This window comes from Harmonia axyridis, chromosome 4 (genome assembly GCF_914767665.1).
Source record: "Harmonia axyridis chromosome 4, icHarAxyr1.1, whole genome shotgun sequence".
Lineage (NCBI taxonomy): Eukaryota > Metazoa > Arthropoda > Insecta > Coleoptera > Coccinellidae > Harmonia > Harmonia axyridis.
In genome coordinates, this window is record NC_059504.1 from 16249473 (window position 1) to 16271232 (window position 21760).

The 21760-nt window shown below is 34.8% G+C and overlaps 3 protein-coding genes across 4 annotated transcripts in view; 1 reads left to right on the top strand and 2 right to left on the bottom strand.

The window, feature by feature from the left end:
• LOC123679147 (plasmanylethanolamine desaturase) overlaps positions 1 to 10082 on the bottom strand; it is a 28628-nt gene extending 18546 nt beyond the window's left edge. Inside the window, exon 1 of the mRNA XM_045616567.1 lies at positions 9248 to 10082. Coding sequence (XP_045472523.1) covers positions 9248 to 9506 — 259 coding nt within the window. The 5' untranslated portion in view covers positions 9507 to 10082. The remainder of the gene's footprint in view (positions 1 to 9247) is intronic.
• A 4258-nt stretch (positions 10083 to 14340) lies between these two features.
• On the top strand, positions 14341 to 16340 carry LOC123679145 (mitochondrial ribosome-associated GTPase 2). Of its 2 annotated transcripts, none has more exons than XM_045616565.1 (4): positions 14341 to 14572; positions 14625 to 15110; positions 15167 to 15305; positions 15361 to 16340. In XM_045616565.1, exons 1-4 carry the CDS (start codon positions 14459 to 14461, stop codon positions 15726 to 15728), a joined length of 1107 nt encoding a protein of 368 aa, XP_045472521.1. In that variant the 5' UTR covers positions 14341 to 14458; the 3' UTR covers positions 15729 to 16340. The 2 variants fall into 2 exon arrangements, with proteins under 2 accessions (XP_045472521.1, XP_045472522.1); XM_045616566.1 differs by having other exon boundaries at positions 14433 to 14572; positions 14641 to 15110.
• On the bottom strand, positions 16153 to 20296 carry LOC123679144 (alanine--tRNA ligase, cytoplasmic). The gene is made up of 6 exons (XM_045616564.1): positions 19661 to 20296; positions 19292 to 19556; positions 18980 to 19214; positions 18527 to 18923; positions 17886 to 18264; positions 16153 to 17519 (listed from the first exon to the last, which is right to left on the bottom strand). Exons 1-6 carry the CDS (start codon positions 20120 to 20122, stop codon positions 16357 to 16359), a joined length of 2901 nt encoding a protein of 966 aa, XP_045472520.1. The 5' UTR covers positions 20123 to 20296; the 3' UTR covers positions 16153 to 16356.
• Positions 20297 to 21760: the final 1464 nt, after the last annotated feature.

The following is a 21760-nucleotide window of genomic DNA, read 5'->3' on the forward strand; positions in this document are numbered from 1 at the left end:
CTGATACCATAACCTTTGCCAGTTGATTTTGTTAGCTCTATCTCTATCCACTCAGCTGTCGCTCTCTTTGACTCAGATATGTAGTGAAGAATACTCTTTTTTTTTTCTGAAGACAGTTTAGTTAGCGCAATCTTAAGTCAACTTGTTACCTTCTTTTTTGACAGGTATTGTTTCCAATTAAGTCTTTCTTCTTGATATAATTCCAATAATGGTACTGATGACATTTGCTAAATTGCTGTTGATATTGATTTCGACAGCAGGAGCAGGATAATTCCCTTCTCTGAATATGAATGTAACCTGGGTTGATTTGGACTCGTTAACTTTGATTTTCCATCTTTCAAATCATTTTTGCAGCATGTTGCAGGTGATTCTGTAGAATAAATGAAGCTACTACAGGTAGCTTGTATGACTGTGTCATCAGGAATAGTAATTGTTTGGGTGCGTTCAGTTGTGGGCAGATGTGGGGGTGTATAAGAAGAATAGTAGAAGGCCTTGTAGACACCATTGGGGCACACCACCATTGCTTCATGGTTGGAATATATGCCGTTGAATTTTGTTCTGACGGTACGATCGCTTAGGTAAACAGTTTGAAGTATTATGGCAACTTTTCCTTTATTCATTGAAGAAGGCCATTAATCAAATTTTATCAAATGCGTTGTTTATATCCAAAAATGTAGGTTTTCAGTTTTTGTCACATTCAGGGATATTTTTATTTGATGTAATTTTGATGTATCTTTGAAGGGCTGCCGCTATGTCGAGAAATGTTTTTTTGGAGAAAAATTTAACTTCCTTATTATTTTTGATCGTATAACACAGTGAACTGATGATTAGGTATATCCTGTATATATAGGTATAGAGTGCGAATTTTTAATGCGAATTCTAAGTGAATTTTCCCTTTTTTAAATACTATAGCTAATTTCTAAAGATTTCTTTTTGTTTTATTGAATTGTAAATATTTATTTTATTTTTCTTCGAACCCTATCGCATCTATGGCTAATTCACTTGACTGACTGGAATAAACTATTAATAAAAGTTAAGAGAATCGTTGAACACGAAGTCTTCGATTGCTCATGGCAAAAAGTTTCATCTAGTTTTTTTTCAATGACCGACATTATCATAAAGACCGATCGAATCTTTCGTTAATAGTGACATGAATAAAATTAGTAACTGAAAAAAAAATGTTTTTTGATGGATACAGATATTCTGATAGAAAACATGACAAAATATCGACTAAATGATGCATTGTAATTATCTGTCATTTCGTTCTGATCTATTTGTCTACAGTAACAAGCTGTTCATTTTCATTGTTCGAAGAAAAAAGAATTTCCACGTAAACTGAATTTCACATTTTTCCTTTCTTTTCTGCTTTAGACCTATGAAGGTTGGATTGTATCCAGTTAGGTCGATATTTTTGCCACAGTTACATTATATATCATTCTCGAGCTTCATTTTTTTTATTTTTTATTCTAAACTTCTCACAAAAATGGCACTACATATCCCGAATTTTCCGGTGATATCCTGGATTTTTTTCATCGATTTTATGATGTTAATATTTGCTAGCGGTTATTTTTGTAAGGATCAATAATCCTGTTGACCTCTCCACCTACTATTTTCGAACTTCCTGTTTGACCACAAGTAGTTGTTAATTCGAAAAGAAAAGACGGAATGTTTTGACTCCAATGACCTATTAGAGCTAAATTTGCTACGATAAAATCTAATTGGAGTTGAGGAGTTTGTCGACCACGTAGGTCAATGTCTTCTTATTCATTTTGGTTTATTATTTTCGATAAAAAATTTTAGCAGCGGTCAGAAAAAAACTTGAACAGTCCCTGAAAATTTTACAATATAGGTACGTTTTGGAATGAGTAGAATCCATAAATCTAGAACTTTTCTCGGAAACTATTGGTGTTATTCACATGAAGATTGGTACAAAAATCGGTTTCTTTAGCATCCATGAATTTTAAAGGCAAAAAATTATGGAGAAAGATGAAAAAATCAACAATACATATTCTTGAAATTGAACTTGCTATGATAATATACTGAATAAATTTATTTTTACCGGAAAGCCCTAACACTTAGTTTCTCAAAAACGGTAAGTTAGTTTTAAGCATATGAAACTTTCAACAAACTTGCGTCTATTCATTCCATGCAATCTGAAAATTCAATGAAAAACAGTTTGTTTCATAAGAAAAAACATATTTTTGATTTTTTACACTTTTATGGTACACTATGTATTTCCAAACGATTTGAAAATGTGGCTCTAATGGAACCTAATGATATTGTATCGAAAAAAATTCGACTGGTGGAACACTCTATATATACAATATGACGTTTCACGAAAATTCTTAGAGTACATAGGTAATTTTTCAAAAGTTATGAGGCTATTCAATATCAACATCTGAAGAAGGCGCAATGTTAGCAAAACAATGTTATATATGAAATAAATACGTAGAAATCGGAATAGCATTCTTATGCATTCAAGGAAAATTGATAAGGAGGTAAATTCACGAGAAAGCTGTTGCTACCCTTTTCTTTCATCGTTCTATCCACTCTATATAGTTTTGTGACCTATATAATGATAGGTTGATCGTCGATTTCGTAAAAATACTTCGGTTGAAATTTTATTGGACAAAGTCTGACATGGTTATTGTTCCTTTTGTGACTTGTATATAGGTATGCGTGCAGAAATATCCCTTCCACCAGGATCGGGCTCTATATTTTGCCGAAGAAATGGTTTCTGAATGAATTTAATAACAGAGCAGCCACCCTAAAGAACTTTGATATGTTTGACATGTTTTTTTTTTGATATATTGCGTTGGGTATCGCTTCATTATTTCTAATGATATTGAGAATAATTCAAGAATAACAACTCGATATCCTCTATGAATAAGTTTTTCTTACGGTTTTCTGAGCTAAGTAGCTAAAGTTTATTAGTTGAGATCAGGATTGAATTCACTGATAATAAATGAGAGTGAAAACAATTCTTGTCATTTGAATATAATACAAGCTTTCGAGTGGATGAAGAGCTAAGCTATACAGGGCAATTCATAAATAGATGCCTTTACTCAAAAATGAGGATAATTTGGGGCGTCCCAACCCAGGACGATTCCACCAGAGTGTTTCTCTTTCGGTTTTTTCCTTCTCCTGAAACTCTTTCTTGTAGGTAAATTTAGCCATACTACAGATAGGTTCTGGGACAATGAAAGGAGTTTGTACTCATTTTGTGGCAAGTTTGTATATCTTCTTCATTTCCTTTATTTCCCGAATGACCGGAAACCCAGACTTAACAGCTGTGTTATTCTTGTCCATTTCATTAAGTTTCCTTAGCACTCCAATACCATCTTAGAATCGATTATATGTGAGGTCATTGCTTTGATGTAGCCTGACTGTCAGAATGTATCACTTTATCACATTTCAGACAGTTTCTTACTAGCTTCTTTTCCACACATTTTCCGATTGCAAGTATCTCTGCCTGAATGACACTTGGACGATACGATACGATACGATAGTGAGCATTTGTATGCCAACTCCGAGTACTCTAGCGTCAGTTCCTTTTGAGGTTTCAAAACCATCTTTGTATCATTCGATGGTATTCTTTTTGGGAGCTGAGATTGAGGACTCCCTTTCCTAATCTTTTATTCTACTTAGCATCGTAGTTGAGGTTTTCTCGATGGTAGTTTTCTTTATCATCTAGTCACTGGGAAGGTCCGCTGATGGTATGTAATAGGCCAGAGAAAACCTGGCTCTCTGATTCCTTATTCCCTCATTTCAGGTATCTTCCCTGGATAGTCTTATAATGGCCTCATGAGCTAATCTATCTATTACAAGTTGCAGGGGTGTGAGATCTGTAATGATCTCCAATGTCCAGTTGGGAACGTTCTCATATCTCCAGTGATACAAACATAGGCTTACCTTTGTATTTTATCGAGGGCTTTTCTTGTGTTGTTCTGATTTGGTTTGACAGGCCAGACTTTTGCTCCATAAATCATTATCGGTTTTACGATCATGACGTACATCTATTGCAGTATTTTTGGGTTACACCCTACATAGCCTCATGGGTTAATCTATCACAAGGTGAAGAGGTGTGAGATCTGTAATAATCTCCAATGTTGTCTTAACGAAACGATTGTTGTTAAGATTTAAATATTAGGTTTTGTGATGAATTTCCATCAAGTAAGTAACGAATCCTTTAAACAATGGTCTACAAAAGTCGTTCTGCATAAGAATGAGGTGATAATTTTCAATTTGATACGAAATTCTGGGATTTCGGCCTGGATTCAAATTTCAGTTGAAACTTAATATTATAAAAGAAGAATAAATAAAAAAAATCGTTCATAATGCTATTGGAATAAGTGTGGATTCAGGGCCGGCGTTAACAGTGAAGCGACCGTTTTAGGCGCCTCTATATGAGGGGTGGCAATTCGGCCCAGTTTGCTGGCCGCCGTTTCATATTTCTAACTTGATTCTAAACACAACATAAGGTTGTTCTCCGCTGCTTTTGCAACATTTCCTGCTATAAAAATTTTCATACCGCCTTTACTAAGCCGCCTGTATAATAAATAACACATGTCATCCCAACCAATATAAACAGAATTCCCTATTACTCTCATTGAAAGAAGGATATATTTCACAAAGACGAAAAACAACATACCTTCGCTTTCGAATTAATTGGAAGCAGATGTTTATAACGGGTGTTTTTTTTCGAGGTATATAACTTTAAGTAGGCATTACTGTTCAAGATGGCGACCGATTTAGCAGCTGTCAAGTGATTTATTTTCAGTTTGGTTTGCCAATTCATCATGAATAGACTCACGTCTGAACAACGCTTGCAAATAGTGCAATTTTATTTCGAAAATAATGGTTCTGTGCGGAATACGTATCGCGCACTATGTCCATTTTATTTTGTTTAGCGATGAAGTGCACTTCTGGTTGAATGGCTACGTCAACAAACAAAACTGCCGTATTTGGAGTGAAGCTAATCCTCAAGTGTATGTCGAAACACCGTTACATCCAGAAAAACTGACTGTTTGGTGCGCTTTATGGGCTGGTAGAATCATTGGTCCGTACTTCTTCAAAAACGATGATGGCCAGAACGTTACAGTCAATGGTGATCGGTATAGAGCCATGATTACTAACTTTTTCATCCCTGAATTGAACAACCATGATGTCCAGGAGCTGTGGTTCCAACAAGACGGCGCAACATGTCACACAGCTCGTGCCACAATCGATTTATTGAAAGACACATTTGGTGAACGCCTAATTTCACGTTTTGGACCTGTGAATTGGCCTCCAAGATCTTGTGATTTAACACCGCTAGACTAATTTCTGTGGGGCTATGTCAAGTCATTGGTCTATGCGGATAAGCCACCAACCCTTGACCATTTGGAAGACAACATTCGCCGTGTTATTGCCGATATACGGCCACAAATGTTGGAAAAAGTCATCGAAAATTGGACGTCCAGATTAGACTATATCCGAGCCAGCCGTGGCGGTCATATGCCAGAAATCATATTTAAAATGTAATGCCACAAGATTATCTTGTGGATAAATAAAAATCATGTCAATCGAATAATCCATCGTTGTTTTATTGCAATTTAAAGTTCTATTGCTTAAAAAAAAACACCCTTTAGTTACAGTTGATTAATGTCAAATGTTTTCAGCGAAACACATATTTGTAATCCTAATTAGTTTTCGAAACAATACTGAAAATTTGCATGCCTACCGCCCTTTGTATATTGTGGTGTGATATGTATTTGTTCTTTTGCTATTTTATTTTATTCAAAAACCTTGGAAATATTTGGTGTAATATTATTTAGAACATTTCAATATTCTTCATTCACTAGAATTTAATTTTTTTTACGCACTATTCCAAGATTCTTCATCAAAATTAAAAATTGTACATATACATTTTAACACACTATAACAATAAGAGTCGAATTTTTGGCAGGGCAACGACTTCTGGGCTCGGTATTATCGAATAAATTTCCCGTGAATACCCCCCTTACTTCTATTCCTAGAAAAACAGGCGGGTTATACGCTATTTACCTACAGATATCGAAAGTTATGTCACATCAAGTTGAATGAAATATTTTAAAGATGACACGGTATCTGGCAACACGCTTAGATATATATGCTAAAATTAAATTCGAGAGAGTCCTATCGGATTAGCTCGCTTACACTATTTCTATTCATCGTTTAGGACACGAAAAACTAAATGGGGATGATCGTTTTTATTTTTACTCTTTTCGAATTGTTCGGATGCGTTTTCAGGACTCAACCAGTTGAAACTGCTTTCTGAGCGGTCGTTCCTCGAACTCTGAGCGCTCTATCGTTCCTTCGCGAGGTTTGGAATTTCGAGCCGAGAATGGTCTCAAACTATAAGGTTGGACTCGTTAAAGCCGAAAAAGAAACACGCTAACTCTAGAACGAAAAGAGTAAGAAAGTTTAAATTTTCAGGAGGGGTTCAGATCTCGAATGCCATGGTTGAGTTCATTAATGGGAAAAATCTGACTAAGGGTTCCGTGAATATGACCGTTTTTTTTCTAATAATTTTCTGAGCTACGGATAATATCTAAATCGTATTTGGCATTTACATGTATAAATATTGACTAATACATAGGCGTACAACTTTGCTTCGCCGTTTTTATCCGAAATTCGAGGCTTTTTTGTGAAAAACTGGTTATACATTTATGATTAAAAGTATTGTCCATCGCTGGCCACTACTTTCTCCCATCTTTCGGACAGCGTACGAATCCCGCGTTGAAAAAACTGGTCATCTTTTGAAGCGATCCACGAATCGATCCAATTTTTTACTTCTTCATAAGATCGGAAGTGCTGGTCAGCCAGGCCGTGTGCCATTGATCGAAACAAGTGATAGTACGAGGGAGCAACGTCTGGAGAATACGACGGGTGGGGTAGATCTTCCCATTTCAACGTTTCCAAGTATGTCTTGACCACTTTCGCAATATGGGGTCAAGTATTGTCATGCTGTAAAATCCCTTTATCATGTATCTCGTTGTATTGCAGCCGTTTGTATTTCAATGCTCGGCTCAAACGCATTAATTGTGTTCGATTCTATCAATCTGCCATACCTATCTTGTATAACAAAATTCTTAATTCTGTGTCAAAATTCTTTTCAATTCTGTGTCAAAATTCTTTTTAATACTGTGTCAAGACCCATAACTAAAGAAAAACCATTTCAAGCTTTATGGAAAACTACTACTACTGGATACATAGATAAAAATAAAAAGTAGAATATCGAAAAAAAACACTTCTATTTCCCTGACAACAGAACAATGTAACTAAAACCATTTTCGTACCTAAAATAAATTTTAATATCTTAAAATTTGTATAGATATATCAAATAACCACTTGAACGTTCATGCCAAATCTTAAAAGGATCTAATGATCAGAATCTCTCATCTAGATGAATTTATCAACAAATAACAATAACATCATAATAGTAAATATCATAACACTCCACTTAATAATCAGTAAAAGTACATTTTTTCATAAAAATTCAATTTTATTTGTCCATATTGTCACCTTAAAAGTGACTTTTCAATACCTTTTCTATAGAAATATTCGTCTTTGCTCGAAATAGACTTGTAAAGTCTATTTTTTCCCTGGAGGCCCTGGAGAACCTTTTAACTATTGTTGTCGATACACCAAAGACTGAATAACAGTTATCAAGCAGTTGCTTTGCTTGCCCAATATTTTTTCCAATGAAAAAACATTGTTTCATTAATACGCGAAACTCTTTTTTATCCAATTTTCAAACAACAACAAATGTAACATCACTAAACCCTTAATATCTCGATCCAGACTGAATTGAGAAGTGGTACGGCACTGGCGGTGATATCTGTGATCCAAGCCCGAGATTTATTAATTGAGGTGGTATGTGTGTAAAGATATGACCTCTAAGGGTTGTAATTTGTCAGTGGCGACGCTAGGTGAGGGGGTCAGGGGGGGCATGGGCCACCCCTAAAATTCTGCTGCTCCCCTCCTAAAATTTGAAATACTAAGGCTAAAAGATTAGCAGCACTATAATTTCGCTTTATTCTGGCCCCCCCAAAAAAAATACGGCCCCCTCTTGACCACCCATATTTTTGAAAGCTGGCATCGCCACTGTAATTTGTATTGATTGTTTGAGTTGAAATAACAAGAAAAATACTACGAATTTTATATAAAGGTTCATCATTTACTTCTGCGCGAAAAACATTCCGAATCTAAAGATAATTGAAAAAATCAACAAAAATCGAATAATCGAATGCTTATTATTGAAAATATTAAACCAAAATGAAATGAATTTTTTCAGTAACATTTTCTGAAAAATTCATGCGTTTTACAACCTCGTCCCATTATCTGACAAGTGCTTTCATTGCATTCTCCTGATTTAACTTGCGGTGTTTTTTTCTGTTTCCAAAACGCAAATTACCAATTCCAAAAAACAACGGCAGTAATAACAAAAGGCATAAAGAGATTATATTTTACGTTGAAAGGAATCCCAGCCTCATACCTTATAGTAGTAGTAGAAAGTAGTAGAAACTCTTACTTATTGCCTAAACAAATGGCCATTGACCTTCAGCCTTTTAATTTATATTTTTTTTAATAATTTAATCATTCAATTGATATTTAATATTTTCAAAAGAGTTCGTGTGGGGTGTTTATATCTTATGAATTTATCGATAAAATAAATAGCGCAAAAATACAATATTGCACAAACATATTCGAATTGGAAAGGAAAAGGTTCAGAAAAGTAAAAGAGTAGACAAAAAAAATGAAGGAATTTGTTGCTTTTAGTGTATTACTTCGGAAAAGGAATATTTTGCAAGCTATTTGAATGATTGATAATGACAAATGTAATATTCAAAAGTGACTTCTCCACCGTATATCAAATGAAAATAATAATAGCAATGATTTCCAAATTAACAATGTTAATCAAGTTTTTGGATGTACCTAGTTACCGTAAATTTCAAGAATCCTGCATACATTTCAAGATTTTCAAGGCTTTCGATTCTTGGCAAATTCGGTTATGATTCATTGTCGGATAACATATAATCTATCATTTGTTGATTTAGCATCATGACATTTCGTATTATTAGGTATGTCAATGATATGATTGGAAAAATTGTTCTGATGATAATGAGCTATAAATAATAATGAACATATTTTAGAAACATTGTTTCGCGTATTCCTCAACCTCTCAATTAGATGAAATTGAATGACAACTTTGATGAACTCTTACCGTTACTGTACAAATTAGCCAATTCTTGCGCCCCTTTGTGTTGGGGCCCCCATCTTGGAAAAATCTTCTCCTCCTGCCTTATGGCACAGTTGGCATTAGGGTCGTCTTCCAGCATCGAGTTTTCGTAGATTTGTTTGTCGGTCTTAACAGGAGCCAGGATCTTGTTGGCCATACTAGTCCCTATCTCCAATTGTTGTTCAGTGTTCACAAGTACATCCTTCACACTTTGGGAACAGGTCAAAGTAAGGGGCAAAGCCATAACTGCTCAAGATAAGCGCATCAGTAGATTTAAATTGAATTGGTTAAAACTGGTTGACAAGTTTTGAACAATTTTTGACTGACATCGAGGTGTAGGTCTGATGAACTTCCGTTTTTGGTACGTAGGTGTTTCTGATGCACGGTAGGTATCACCTGGTGGATTTTCCGATTAGGATTTTCATCGGCGGAACGTCAGAGTCAAACTTTTTGACAATGCAAATCATCACTCGAAATTTTTCGCTTCAGTTGAATCGACGTACGTGGGAAATTGTCGGAAAAGTAGCGCGTTTTTCCGGGAGCCCACAGCGTCTCACCTTACTCGATAGCGCGTCCAAACTGAAACAGCTGAATGGGTTCACGTTTTACGCGCACTCTTGATGAGAGCGTTAAGCTTCGCGCTCAAATCGACTAGTCAGAAATTGACGAGAAAAAAAAGCTCGAAATTTGGAAGAGAAATTTATCGATTTGTGGGAGTTTAAAGAAAGTGAATTCGTGAGAACTAATTCCTTTTGTTACAGATTGTCGGGGTCAATATTCTATTGACGTGCGGTATACATATTTCATTGCAGTTTTGAATTGTGTGCCAGATTTTAGAATTATAATAAGAGTGACTCTAAACACGTGATATCGATTTTGTGGTCATATAATTATAGTTGAAATGCTCAATGCGGTAATCAAGCGGGTCCAAATAAATTGTGGGACAATATAGGGTGATTCATTTATTTATGAGCTGGAGATGCTACGTGTCCCAAAGATTCTAATTTTTTTTTCACATTTCTCTCGAAATGTCTGTAGGTCCAAATAAATAACTATCATTTTTCCACAACACAACTGGAAACGGTATTGAAATTTATACTATGTTTTCGAATTTCAATTTAAAAAAAATATGTTAGGATCATTTCGTTATAAAGTTACCACATCGTGAAAATACTCTACCAATAAGAAAGGCACTATATGCTTCCTAGTCTTTCATTCCTGAAATGAGCCTTAAGCTTATAGATAGCACTGCCAGAGGGGGTCATGACTCCCTTGACCACCCCTGGGACCGCGCTTGAGAGTAATAAACATAGATACGCAATTTTTACATGTCCCCAACATGGTTAGATTGCGTTGTCGGATTGTGATATACATATTTTCAAATCCACAATTTTACTATATCGTTATGAATGTATATTGTATTGAATGAAATATATTTATTTGAGTGATTCTCAATTAAATATTCAAATTTGAATATTTGGAATTCGATATTTTTTCTAATTGTCGAATTTAGAATGAGCAGAATAATTATTATTTTCTGTATCTACCTGCCGAAATCCAAGGTCTGGCAACTTTTGCTCTCCTAGTGTCATCGGTTGTTTCACGTTGTTTGGCGCACTTGAAGTTTGTTTTCTGAATTTCTGATATATTTAGGTATTTATTTCGATATATTTTGAGTTAATATGCAACGTTGATTCACTATGGGACATAAAAGTGCGTTCTTTGTGGAGAAACTCCCGAATTGAGTGAAATATCGTATCACTGATGTTTTCATTTCCGCGCGCTTCATGTCTAATTTGATATTTTATGTTGAGGACAGAGTTTGCTTACTGGAAATGACACATGCTGCCTCTATCTATGTTTAGTCCTCTGAGGTCTGGATCGAGATATTGAAGGTTAATAAGTGATGCTACATTTTTTGTTGTTTGAAACGAGTATGTGCATTCATGCTGCATTTTTGTGTTATTTCCTATAGTACTTTCTATTTTCTTTGTTTTTTTTCTTCTACTGATGATCAAATCAATTTTGTTGAAATTGTAGAAAAAAATTTTTTTTTATATTATTTTTGTTTTATTTCTATTTTGTAAACTGGTTAAGAGTAGCTTTAGCAAAATGGCTTTTTCCAAACTTCAAAAGAATTCGAAAGCAAAACCAATTCTAAGAAAATATTCCTTCCTATGTCACTGAATATAAATAGGAGAACCTACACCTGAAATTTCAGTGAATAAATTGAAGAAATTTGCTGCGCCAATGTTAAAGTGGTTTTCCCAAATGCCATTCATGCAGATCCGCCATTTACAACTGTAAAATATACGATTTGCGCGATAAAAACTTCATTCTGGAGTAGTAGGTAGTAAATCTTTTCGAAAGTTTATAGCAGCAGGTATTTACCCTAATAAGGTCATTCTACAGTTGAATTTCCAGCTAAATTTAAACAAATGAGGACTGAGGGTTAATACTAAGAATCGATATTTTCCGGACTTTAATTGTGCAGCAGCAATAATACAAACAATTATGAAGTCTTGTCACGTTCAGTGGAAATCGTTAAATTGGATTTTCACATATTTTCACGAACATGCATAAACTGGAACAAGAAACCAATTTGCATGGATTTTGAGCTTTTAAATCCCTGCAATGCTGTAGGTAATCTAGTTTCTAATCATTACCAGAATCATTGAAATCTTAGTTTAAAATTTTCATTTTCTCAAAAGATATGATTCAAAATTGATGAAGAATATGCATACAAATGTGGAGGAAGTGAAATTATTTGTTACGAATCTGTTCATAACTCAACTACACTCATCAGTCACCAGCAAAAAAACTCGGCCACTTAAAATGTTGTTGAAGTTCTTTGTCCAAGAACATTCATAATTTTTCATCGATTTCAGTTGTTTTTACGCCAAATTGAATATAAATTCTTTGGTATCGAAACAAACTCCAGAAACGTTTTCAAAAAATGTTGATAGTTTATTTATATAGAGTAAAAAAAACATGTATTTGTAGTACAATTTCTCAACACCCTGTGGAACAGTAGGAAATTTGTAGAGTTCACGCTCAGTTTAGGTATTACGACGACCATCCTTTTCGCCATCTTTTAGTTTTGATTTCACCTTGATATCTCAATTTCTTTTGTAGACACATGTATTCAAATAAAGCCTGGAATTTTATAAACACACCAACCTCTGTTAAGGAACAGGCCGGCAGATCAAGAGCAGCACGTACCGAATTATTATTTATTGGAAACGGAGCTCTAAATGTTCAAAGTTAAATACAAGACGTTCTTCTGGAAGCTGTAGTTCCCTATGATCCAGTTGTTGGAGTTGACTTCATTTGAATGCAAGACCGCATGTATTGTTAATTTGGATGAGGTTGATATCCAACGATTAGAATGGCTTGCATGTAGTCCGGATCTGAATCCGATTGAACATCTCTGGGATGAAATTCAAAGAAACATAAGTCGTCGTTCTTTACAACCCAAAACACTTGACAAGCTGCATTTTGCGTTGCAATCTGAATATGACACAATTCCTCAAGATCGCATTATTCGTCTTACCAGTTCGATATCTCGGCGATTGTGTGCATTTATTACGGCTAGAGGTGGGCATACGAAATATTGAAAAAAGCCAATTTTTTTTTTTTTGTTTCAAATTTCTGTTGAATATTAAACCATTAGTCATTGATTTTTTCCTCTGAAACAATTCCAGGCTTTTATTTGAATACTTGTATCTTGGAAAGAAATCAAGATATCAAGGTGAAATGAAAACTGGAAGATGGCGAAAAGGATAGGCTTTGTAATAAACCCTGTATAAATAAGCTATCAACATTCTTGGAAAACTTTTCTGGAGTTTGTTTTGATACCAAATAATTCATCTTCAATTTGGGGTAGAAAGAATTGAAATCGATAAAGAAATACGAAAGTTCTTGCTCAACGAACTTCATAAAAATTTTAAGTGACCGAGTGAGAGTATTAGGAGAAAGAATCTGTGGACAAGATTTCAACATCTTTGTTGTATTGTATCACAGGTTTTTTTGGCGAAGAGTTGTCAACTAATTTTATGGTCCGGTGTTTCATCCTATAGGAAGGGAGACCACTGATTGAATCACCAAAATGGCGACTAAGAGTAGTCCCTGCCATTTACACCCTCACCTACGCCGTTGAACGGCGTGTTGCGCCATTTCTCGTGATAGCAAAAAGTCACATTTTAATTCAATAATCTCTCAAAATTTTTGTGATTTCTTAACTTTCAGCTTTTAAAATAATAGATTATTGTTTTCTTTTGTTTGATTTTTGGATCGAATTGGCTTAGCCATAGAACTACTTTATTAGCTAATCGATAGAATGGTTGATCAGCTATAATGCGATTGGAATTTATTTCTTCAATTCATATATAATGTACATTTCGAATCGAATAAACCTTAGCCTGATTAGATCCAACAAAGAACGAAGGATACTCCACAGGTGGCATAATAAAAATTCGTTAGGGTAAAATTCAAAAAGGAATACATTATTCACTCTAGTCTTATCGTATTTATCCTAATGACCCTACTTAGAGTTTCCTTCGTAAATTTTTTATTGGACACGTCGGCACATTATGCTTCAATAATTCAACTAGAATAATGAATACTAGATGTTTCAAAAGAATTACAAGTCTATTTGTTTGAAGTTGGAAGTTTATATTAATTTAATTCATGATCATTTTCCAATTGATATTTTTTCAATTATTCGAAGAAAATGCTTAATTTATTGAATGATTTCTACCTATACATGGGAGCGTCGTCCTTTTAAAATAATATTCAATCCATTATAAATTGATCAAATAAGAAAGGTCCAGGGTTTTAACGGATCCACTGATTTTTCACCTAATTAAAAAATAATATTATGCAGTATAGATTATTCCAAATAGGAACATTATTAATGATTCTATAGATTGTTTTATTGGTTTCTTAGCTTTACATAGCCCCTAGCCCTTTTTCCAAAAATATTCGCAAATTCTTAGAACATAGAATATTCTATGCTCTAAGCGCAAGTTTGTAAGTGTAGTTCTTACTGAAAATTGGCTAATAGTAGATCAAATATTACAACATAACCCAACAATAACAAAAATAAATAAAAAGAATTGAGAAAATCTGTTCCTACTAGGCGACGAATGCTTTTTATCAACTGGATAACACCAAAAACAAATATATCTGAAAATTATGTCGCTCGATTTGAAATTGAGATGCTTGTCTAAACTTTTCATTCGTAGTTTTTGCATATCTCCTATACCCAAACCCTTAAAGAGTGTCAAATTAAGATCAAACAAATCATATGTGAGTTGAATTTCATCTATACAACAGGAAGTTTAGAACGATTTGATTTCAGACCAAATCTTTCGTAGATGTAAAAAATGTCAAAGCAATTGGTGGAAAAGGGGGCGATGGTTGCATATCTTTCCTTCATTTATGGTGCAACGAAATGGCAGGTCCTGATGGAGGTGATGGTGGGCACGGTGCTCATGTGATGTTCAAAGCCTCTCATAATGTTAAAGATTTGAGGAATATATTAACTCAAATTCGAGGGTCTGATGGTGTTAATGGAAGGAATAAAGATTGCCATGGAAAGAATGCGGATCATGAAATTATTGAAGTCCCAGTTGGTACTATTATAAGAAATAACAAAGGAGTAATTGTAGGGGATTTGTCACGAGAAGACTTGATGTTTGTGGCTGCTAGGGGTGGTGCAGGTGGAAAAGGAAATCATTTCTTTCTTAGCGAAACTAATCAGGCTCCTAAAATATGTCAACGCGGAGCTGTAGGGGAACATATTGAGTATGTCTTGGAGGTTAAAAGTATGGCACACATAGGACTAGTGAGTTCAACTGTAAATTCTAATTTTCTTGTGAAAACCATTTTTTCAATTTTCAGATTGGTTTTCCAAATGCCGGAAAAAGTACATTATTGAGAGCAATATCAAGAGCAAGCCCAAAAATAGCACCCTACCCATTTACAACTTTGAAACCACAGCTGGGAACAGTTGAATATGATGATTATGAGCAAATTACTGGTAAATACTTTCAAAATATAGTAGTAGTTTCGTACTTAACAAGAAATTTTTTTAGTTGCTGATTTGCCTGGTCTTATACCTGACTCGCATAAGAATAAAGGCTTAGGTATTCAATTTTTGAAACATGCAGAAAGGTGTTTGGCTCTTATTTTCGTAGTTGATATTTCATTACCCAAACCTTGGAAAACTATATCAACTTTACAATTTGAATTATCACAGTTCAGTGAGGACCTGGCAAAAAGACCGAAGATTATTATTGCAAACAAAGTAGATATACTTGAAAATAAAGAAAACATAGATATTTTGAGACAAGAAACAGAAATGAAAGTGATACCTTTGAGTGCAAAATTAGGAACTAATGTTAGAGAATTTTTATCAGAAATAAGAAAAATTTATGATGAAAATAAAGAAATTGAAGAATAACAATTACTTGATTCCACCAAAATAAAGTTCAGAATAACTGAAGTCAAAACATTATTTTTTGCTAATTTTACAATTCACAAAATCCAAGAAAGGTAATTGTACCTTCGGAACAAAACAAATAATCCAATGGTGACGCAATTAGAACAGGTGTGCCCCAGGGGAGTGTGTTGGGCCCTCAATTATTCTATAAAAAATTCTTTCCAGTCTTCGAATTTAATTTTGTGGATGACTGATTTTTCAGTTTCAGTTGTTGTTCTAAAAGCGAATTTATTGTCGACTCTCTTAAAAATATTTGAAGATTGAGAAGTGTGTACTTCACCTTTCAAGTATAGTATCGAATCCAAGTATTTAATATGTAAATAATTATTTTTTTGATATAGAATTTTCTATATATGGAAATTTTGTTGTTTATAAAAAAAGACACTTTGATTGTAAAAAATTGTATTTAAATATTAACAATTTTCTAAAATGACAGAAGTAAAATGCATTCCATAATATAGGAAGTTTGGAAACATAAAAATGCACCAGTTAAAAATCATGTTTCATTTTTTCATGACTCTAGAACAATAAATTATAAATCATTAAGACACTGGGCTTTCAGACAACGTAAAATTTTTTTTTATCTCAATTATGAAAGTTTTGCCTCAGCGAAAGACTTAGCTAATTCTAAAATTTCACTGACTGCCACACAATTACTTCCAGAAGCTTGTGCAGAATCAGGTTTACCACCTCCCTTTCCTCCTAACTTGGTAGCTACAGACTGAACCCATTCATTGGCCTTCAGACCTTTAGCGATGGCATCTTTTGGTACAGAAGACAAACAGAACATCTTCTTAGAATCTTCATCAACAGTCACAAATAAAGCAGATGTGTTAGGGCTCAAACTCCTGACTTGTTTCAAAGCACTGTCAAGAGCTTTCGTGTTATTGAAAGCTTTGAGTTCTTTAACAATAATAGTAACATTCTTATTTTCATTGAGGAACTCTTTAACTTCATCGACAACTTTATTTGCAACTGCGGCTTTAGCTGCTCGCTCTTTATCATCAAGATTCTTCTTTAGGTTTTTCAAGGTGTTTCTTATCTCATCTTTTTTCCAATAAGGTATTGTAGCTTGAGAAACTTCCTCAGTTAATTCAACTATTTGTTTAACATGTTCCTTCGATTTGTTTCCATCTTTATCTTCCGCAATTGATGTTTTGATTTCGTTCAACCTATTTTCTAAAAATTCGTTCTTTTTGAGTGCTTTTGAAGCTTCTGGACCAGTAAGAGCAATTATCCTCCTTATTCCTTTAGCTATAGCTTCTTCACTTGCAATTACGAAATCACCAATGTGACCAGCATACTTCAAATGAGTTCCACCACAGAATTCTATCGATGTGTTCTCGCCTGCTGGAGATGATGGATTCTTTTCAAGGGTTTCTACAGGAATTCCGATGGACACAACTCTGACCGGATCAGGGTATGTTTCTTCGAAAACAGCTCGAAGACCTCTGATGGTTTTCGCAAGTGTTAGGTCGGTGTCTTTAGCATATACCTCTTCATTCTTATCGATCAGTTCTTTCGATTGCAATTCTGCGCTCTTCACTTGTTCTGTTGTCATTGCACCTTTGTTGGTGAAATCGAACCTAAGCCTGTCGGGGGCTACAAGGGAGCCTCTTTGGTCAGCCTCGGTTCCCAAGACTTTTCTTAAGGCGAAGTTTAATACATGTGTTCCTGTGTGGTTGTTCATAACTAGCCTTCTACGAGATGAGTCGATATGAAGAATTACTTTATCGCCTTTCTTCAGAGTTCCTGCAAAAGAACAAAGGTTGTGCTTATGAATGAAAAAAAATGTGAAAAAAAACTGACGTGATGTTGGGAGTTTGGCGTGTTTGTTGAAATTTTTATTAACATAATTTCACATGTAGCTTTTTGTTTTGATACACTCAATTTAACCTTCTGAAAGTAATGTCGAAACTTAGAAAAAAAAACTCAAGAAAGACTCCCTTTAATATTTGACAAAGATTTACCCCTTGGAAATGAACATTTCAATGAAATCTGATGGATATATTGCGAGATATCAAAATTTTCCAAAAAAAGTACGATCTTCAACAAATTTTGTGTGAACAGTCGTTTCACTATTTTGTAACTAATTTCCAAATTTAGGTATTCCCTTACCTTCAATGGTTCCAATATGAACAATGTAACCACCCTTGATTTGGACATTTTTAACAGAAAATTCCACACTATCATCCCCGACTTTAACCATATAACCAGTATCATAGATTTGACCTCCTTGTTCAGCGTAGAAGTTTGTCTTGTCCAAAATCACACCACACTCCTGCCCCGTAGTTACTTCATTGACAAACTGTTTGTCGAAACGAAGAGCTATTACAGTTCCTTCACAAGAGGAAAACTTGTATTCCGAAGACAAAGACTTATCGGCTTCGTATTCATATTTAGCAGCATCGTCCGTTGGGGGAACACCTTTGTTTTGAAGTTCAGTTATGGAATGGACATCTAGGTTGATTGTGTCTTCTACTCCAGCACCTTTGCCCTGTTTAAATTTTGAGCAAATTATAATTATTTTGATGAATAATTCTCAATGAAGAATAAGAGGTTTCATTTTGAATACCCCATCATCTGGATAGCTGACACTTTTGAAGCTGTCTTTTTTTGACAATTTACAAGTTAAAACTCGTAGTGTCGATGAAAACCCAGGTGAGGCTGGTGCAAATATTACAGTGAATGGATTCCCCCACCAAGCTCATACTAATTGATGATTATTCGATTTATATCAAAAAGTATTATCACATTACCTGAGATATAAGTTGTGCCTGCTTCTTGGATTCTTCATAAGAATTCATATCTACAGCAAGCCCTTTTTCTTCAGCCATCAGCTGAGTTAAATCCACAGGGAATCCATAAGTGTCATATAACCGCCAAGCTACATCTCCAGGTAAAGTATTTGAATCACCCAATTTCTGTATGGTACGATGTAACAGGCTTCTTCCTCTGGATAGAGTCTTCAAAAATTGCTCCTCCTCTTCATTGATGACATCGATAACACTTTGAGGGTCCTTTTTCAATTCTGGGAAGTTGTCCCCAAGTATTTCAACAACTGTGTGTACTAAAGTAGAGAAGAAACCAGGCTTGGCATTCAATTTTTCTGTTGCATACCTGACTGCTCTCCTCAATATCCTCCTCAAGACATATCTGTAAAATAATTGCAGAAATTAACTTATTCAAAAATTCGAATTTCCAATTCTTACCCTCTCCCGGTATTATCAGGGTAGCCACCATCAGATAACGCTATAGTTAGGGTGCGTGCATGATCAGCCAACACTCTGTATGCCATATCAACTCCATCAACATCGTCGTTACCAATTCTGCCTCGATAAGCAGGGGCTCCAGTTCCTTTCTGAATAGCTTCAAAAATCGGCACAAAAAGATCTGTGTCATAATTTGATCGTTTATTTTGAATAACTGACACCAATCTTTCAAGACCTATAGAAAATTTTTTAAATATTACAATATTATCCTGGAAAACTAACTTGATTTGAAAAAAATGAGTAATAGTTTACCTAATCCGCAATCAATGTGTTTTTTTGGAAGCGGTTTCAAGCTACCGTCAGTCTCACGATTGAATTGGATGAACACAAGATTCCAGATTTCAAGTACATCTGGGTCGTCTTGATTCACCAACTCAGGTACATCTCTACCTCCAATTCTATCGAAATGAAGTTCGGAGCAAGGTCCACAAGGGCCTGTTTCACCCATTTCCCAGAAGTTGTCTTTCATGCTGCCTGGTATGACATGACTAGGGGGCACTCCAAGATCCAACCATATCTATGCAACAAATGAGATATTTTCAAAATGAACAGCAAAAAATTGATGATAATGAGTATCAAACATTGCATCATTTGTTGTAAAACGTTACATTTTATATTTACCTGTTTACATTCATTGTCCGGCTCTAAACCAGATTTCTGATCTCCTCCAAAATAAGTAACATAAAGTCTTTCGCCAGGAAGTTTAAGCTTATCAGTCAAAAGCTCCCAAGCCCATGCACAAATTTCCTTTTTGAAATAATCTCCGAAAGACCAGTTACCCATCATCTCGAAGAAGGTATGATGATAGACATCTTTACCAACATCGTCTAAATCATTGTGCTTACCACCAGCTCTGATACATTTTTGGGAATTAACAGCCCTCGTCAATTTAGCCAAGTCACTGTTTGGATCAACTGTACCAAGAAAGATGGGCTTGTACTGATTCATACCAGCATTTGTGAAGAGCAAAGTAGGATCATCCAAAGGAATTGTAGAAGATGAATGAATGTAATCGTGTTGTTTTTCTTTGAAGAAATTGATGTAGGCATTTCTGACATCTTTTGCGGTCATTGAAGTATCCATGATGACGATTTTTCTTCGGAACTTTGAGTGTTAACAATGTGCACTTTCAAAACATATGGTTAGTTACGTCCACGTAACTGCACTCGTTCTAGGACCAAAAGTCAAAGAACTAAAACCAGTTCAGTTTTATGTCAAGTTTCAATTCCCACCCGCAGCAGGTTTCACCAAAAATAACCTCAATTTCGGTTTTGTAGTTTGAAATTCTTATAAGAAATTTTGAGACGTCCAGAGACATCTATTCTCATGCAAGGATAAACACATCTTATTTATAGAATAGAAAACTATTACGTTATGCAGTCTTTTACAGATTTCTGTTATTTTACAGTTTTCTTTAAACAATTTTATCAAATGTTTCCTCTTTTATCTAAGAGATGTCCCCTAACCAGAACACCTCAATTTTCGAAAAAATGAATTTTGATTTTCCTTAAGATTTTCACCGGTGTTGAAGAAGGACCATCTTGAGATGTTCCTTCTACGGCTAAAGAGGCGGAATTCGAGGCGTTCTTTTCATCTGAAATGTCCCAAAACAGCGAAAAATCGCAAGCTTCCGTCGATGATTCAGAAGACGATACGAATTATCAAACAGTGGAAAGTAAGAAGAAACGAAAAAAGGGAAACACAAGATTACAACGCAACAAAAAATTAGACGATAAACATACATATACATACAATGAATTCACTCACCTCAAAAACTAAACTCTTTTTTTATTTACATTTTTATACTTTGTAAAATAAGACTTTGTATATGGGCAGGAAGACCTAGGTCGTTAGCCCTTTGAAACATTGTTTCAATAAAGTTTTTCTTCTCTTCTTCTCTACATTTTAATCATTTAATATTAAGCATGCCAAAAAAGTAAAGTAACTCGTCAATAATGCAGTACGAAGAATTATTAAGGAAAACCCTGGCACCCGTCGATTTTTAATTTGAAAAGCAATTTATCCCGTGCTTTTTTGAAATTGATATTTCTCACCCACTACGCCCCGCACCCATCTACTTAATTTTTTCAAATGGCAATACATGGATTGTAATACTTCAAATGAAAAGTAATTTGATAACCTCTTTGAAATTAAAAATCGACGGGTGCGAGAATTTTTCTTAATGATTCTTCGTAAAATAATTATTGAAGTTTTACGTTACTTTTTTGGCACGCTGCATTACACCACTTGAAAAGTCCCCGGTCTGATGGCGGTGCTAGTATTAAATCCATATGATTTTTAGTTAGTACCAACCTTCAAATGATACATGTCAAAATTTGACAGCAGTCCGACCCTTAGTTTGTGAGATATTGCGTTGTGAGTGTAGCTACTTTTGTTATTTGAAAAAAAGGAATTTAGTGTGCTGATAAAATATTGCTTTTTGAAGGGAACAAATACAGTTGAAGCTAAATCTTGGCTTGATGAAGAGTTTCCGGGGTCTACACCAGGAAAATCATTCATCATTGATTGGTATGCTAAGTTTAAACGTGGTGAAATGAGCACCGAAGACTGCGAACGCAGTGGACGCCCAAAAGAGGCTGTCACCGACGAAAAAATCAAAAAATTTCACAAAATAATTTCGAATGACCGTAAAGCGAAGTTGATAGAGATAACATACATTGTGAAGATATAATCTGAACGTGTACATCATATCATTCACGA

What these genes read in the sequence shown, in the direction of transcription:
- LOC123679145 (XM_045616565.1), top strand. Translation starts at nt 14,459, where the DNA reads ATGTCGCTCGATTTGAAATTGAGATGCTTGTCTAAACTTTTCATTCGT. An exon ending in GTATGGCACACATAGGACTA is followed by an intron (nt 15,111 to 15,166) that starts GTGAGTTCAACT and finishes TTCAATTTTCAG; the next exon opens with ATTGGTTTTCCAAATGCCGG. An exon ending in TGATTATGAGCAAATTACTG is followed by an intron (nt 15,306 to 15,360) that starts GTAAATACTTTC and finishes AAATTTTTTTAG; the next exon opens with TTGCTGATTTGCCTGGTCTT.
- LOC123679144 (XM_045616564.1), bottom strand. Translation starts at nt 20,122, where the DNA reads ATGGATACTTCAATGACCGCAAAAGATGTCAGAAATGCCTACATCAAT. An exon ending in ACACATTGATTGCGGATTAG is followed by an intron (nt 19,215 to 19,291) that starts GTAAACTATTAC and finishes AATTTTCTATAG; the next exon opens with GTCTTGAAAGATTGGTGTCA. An exon ending in CCTGATAATACCGGGAGAGG is followed by an intron (nt 18,924 to 18,979) that starts GTAAGAATTGGA and finishes ATTATTTTACAG; the next exon opens with ATATGTCTTGAGGAGGATAT.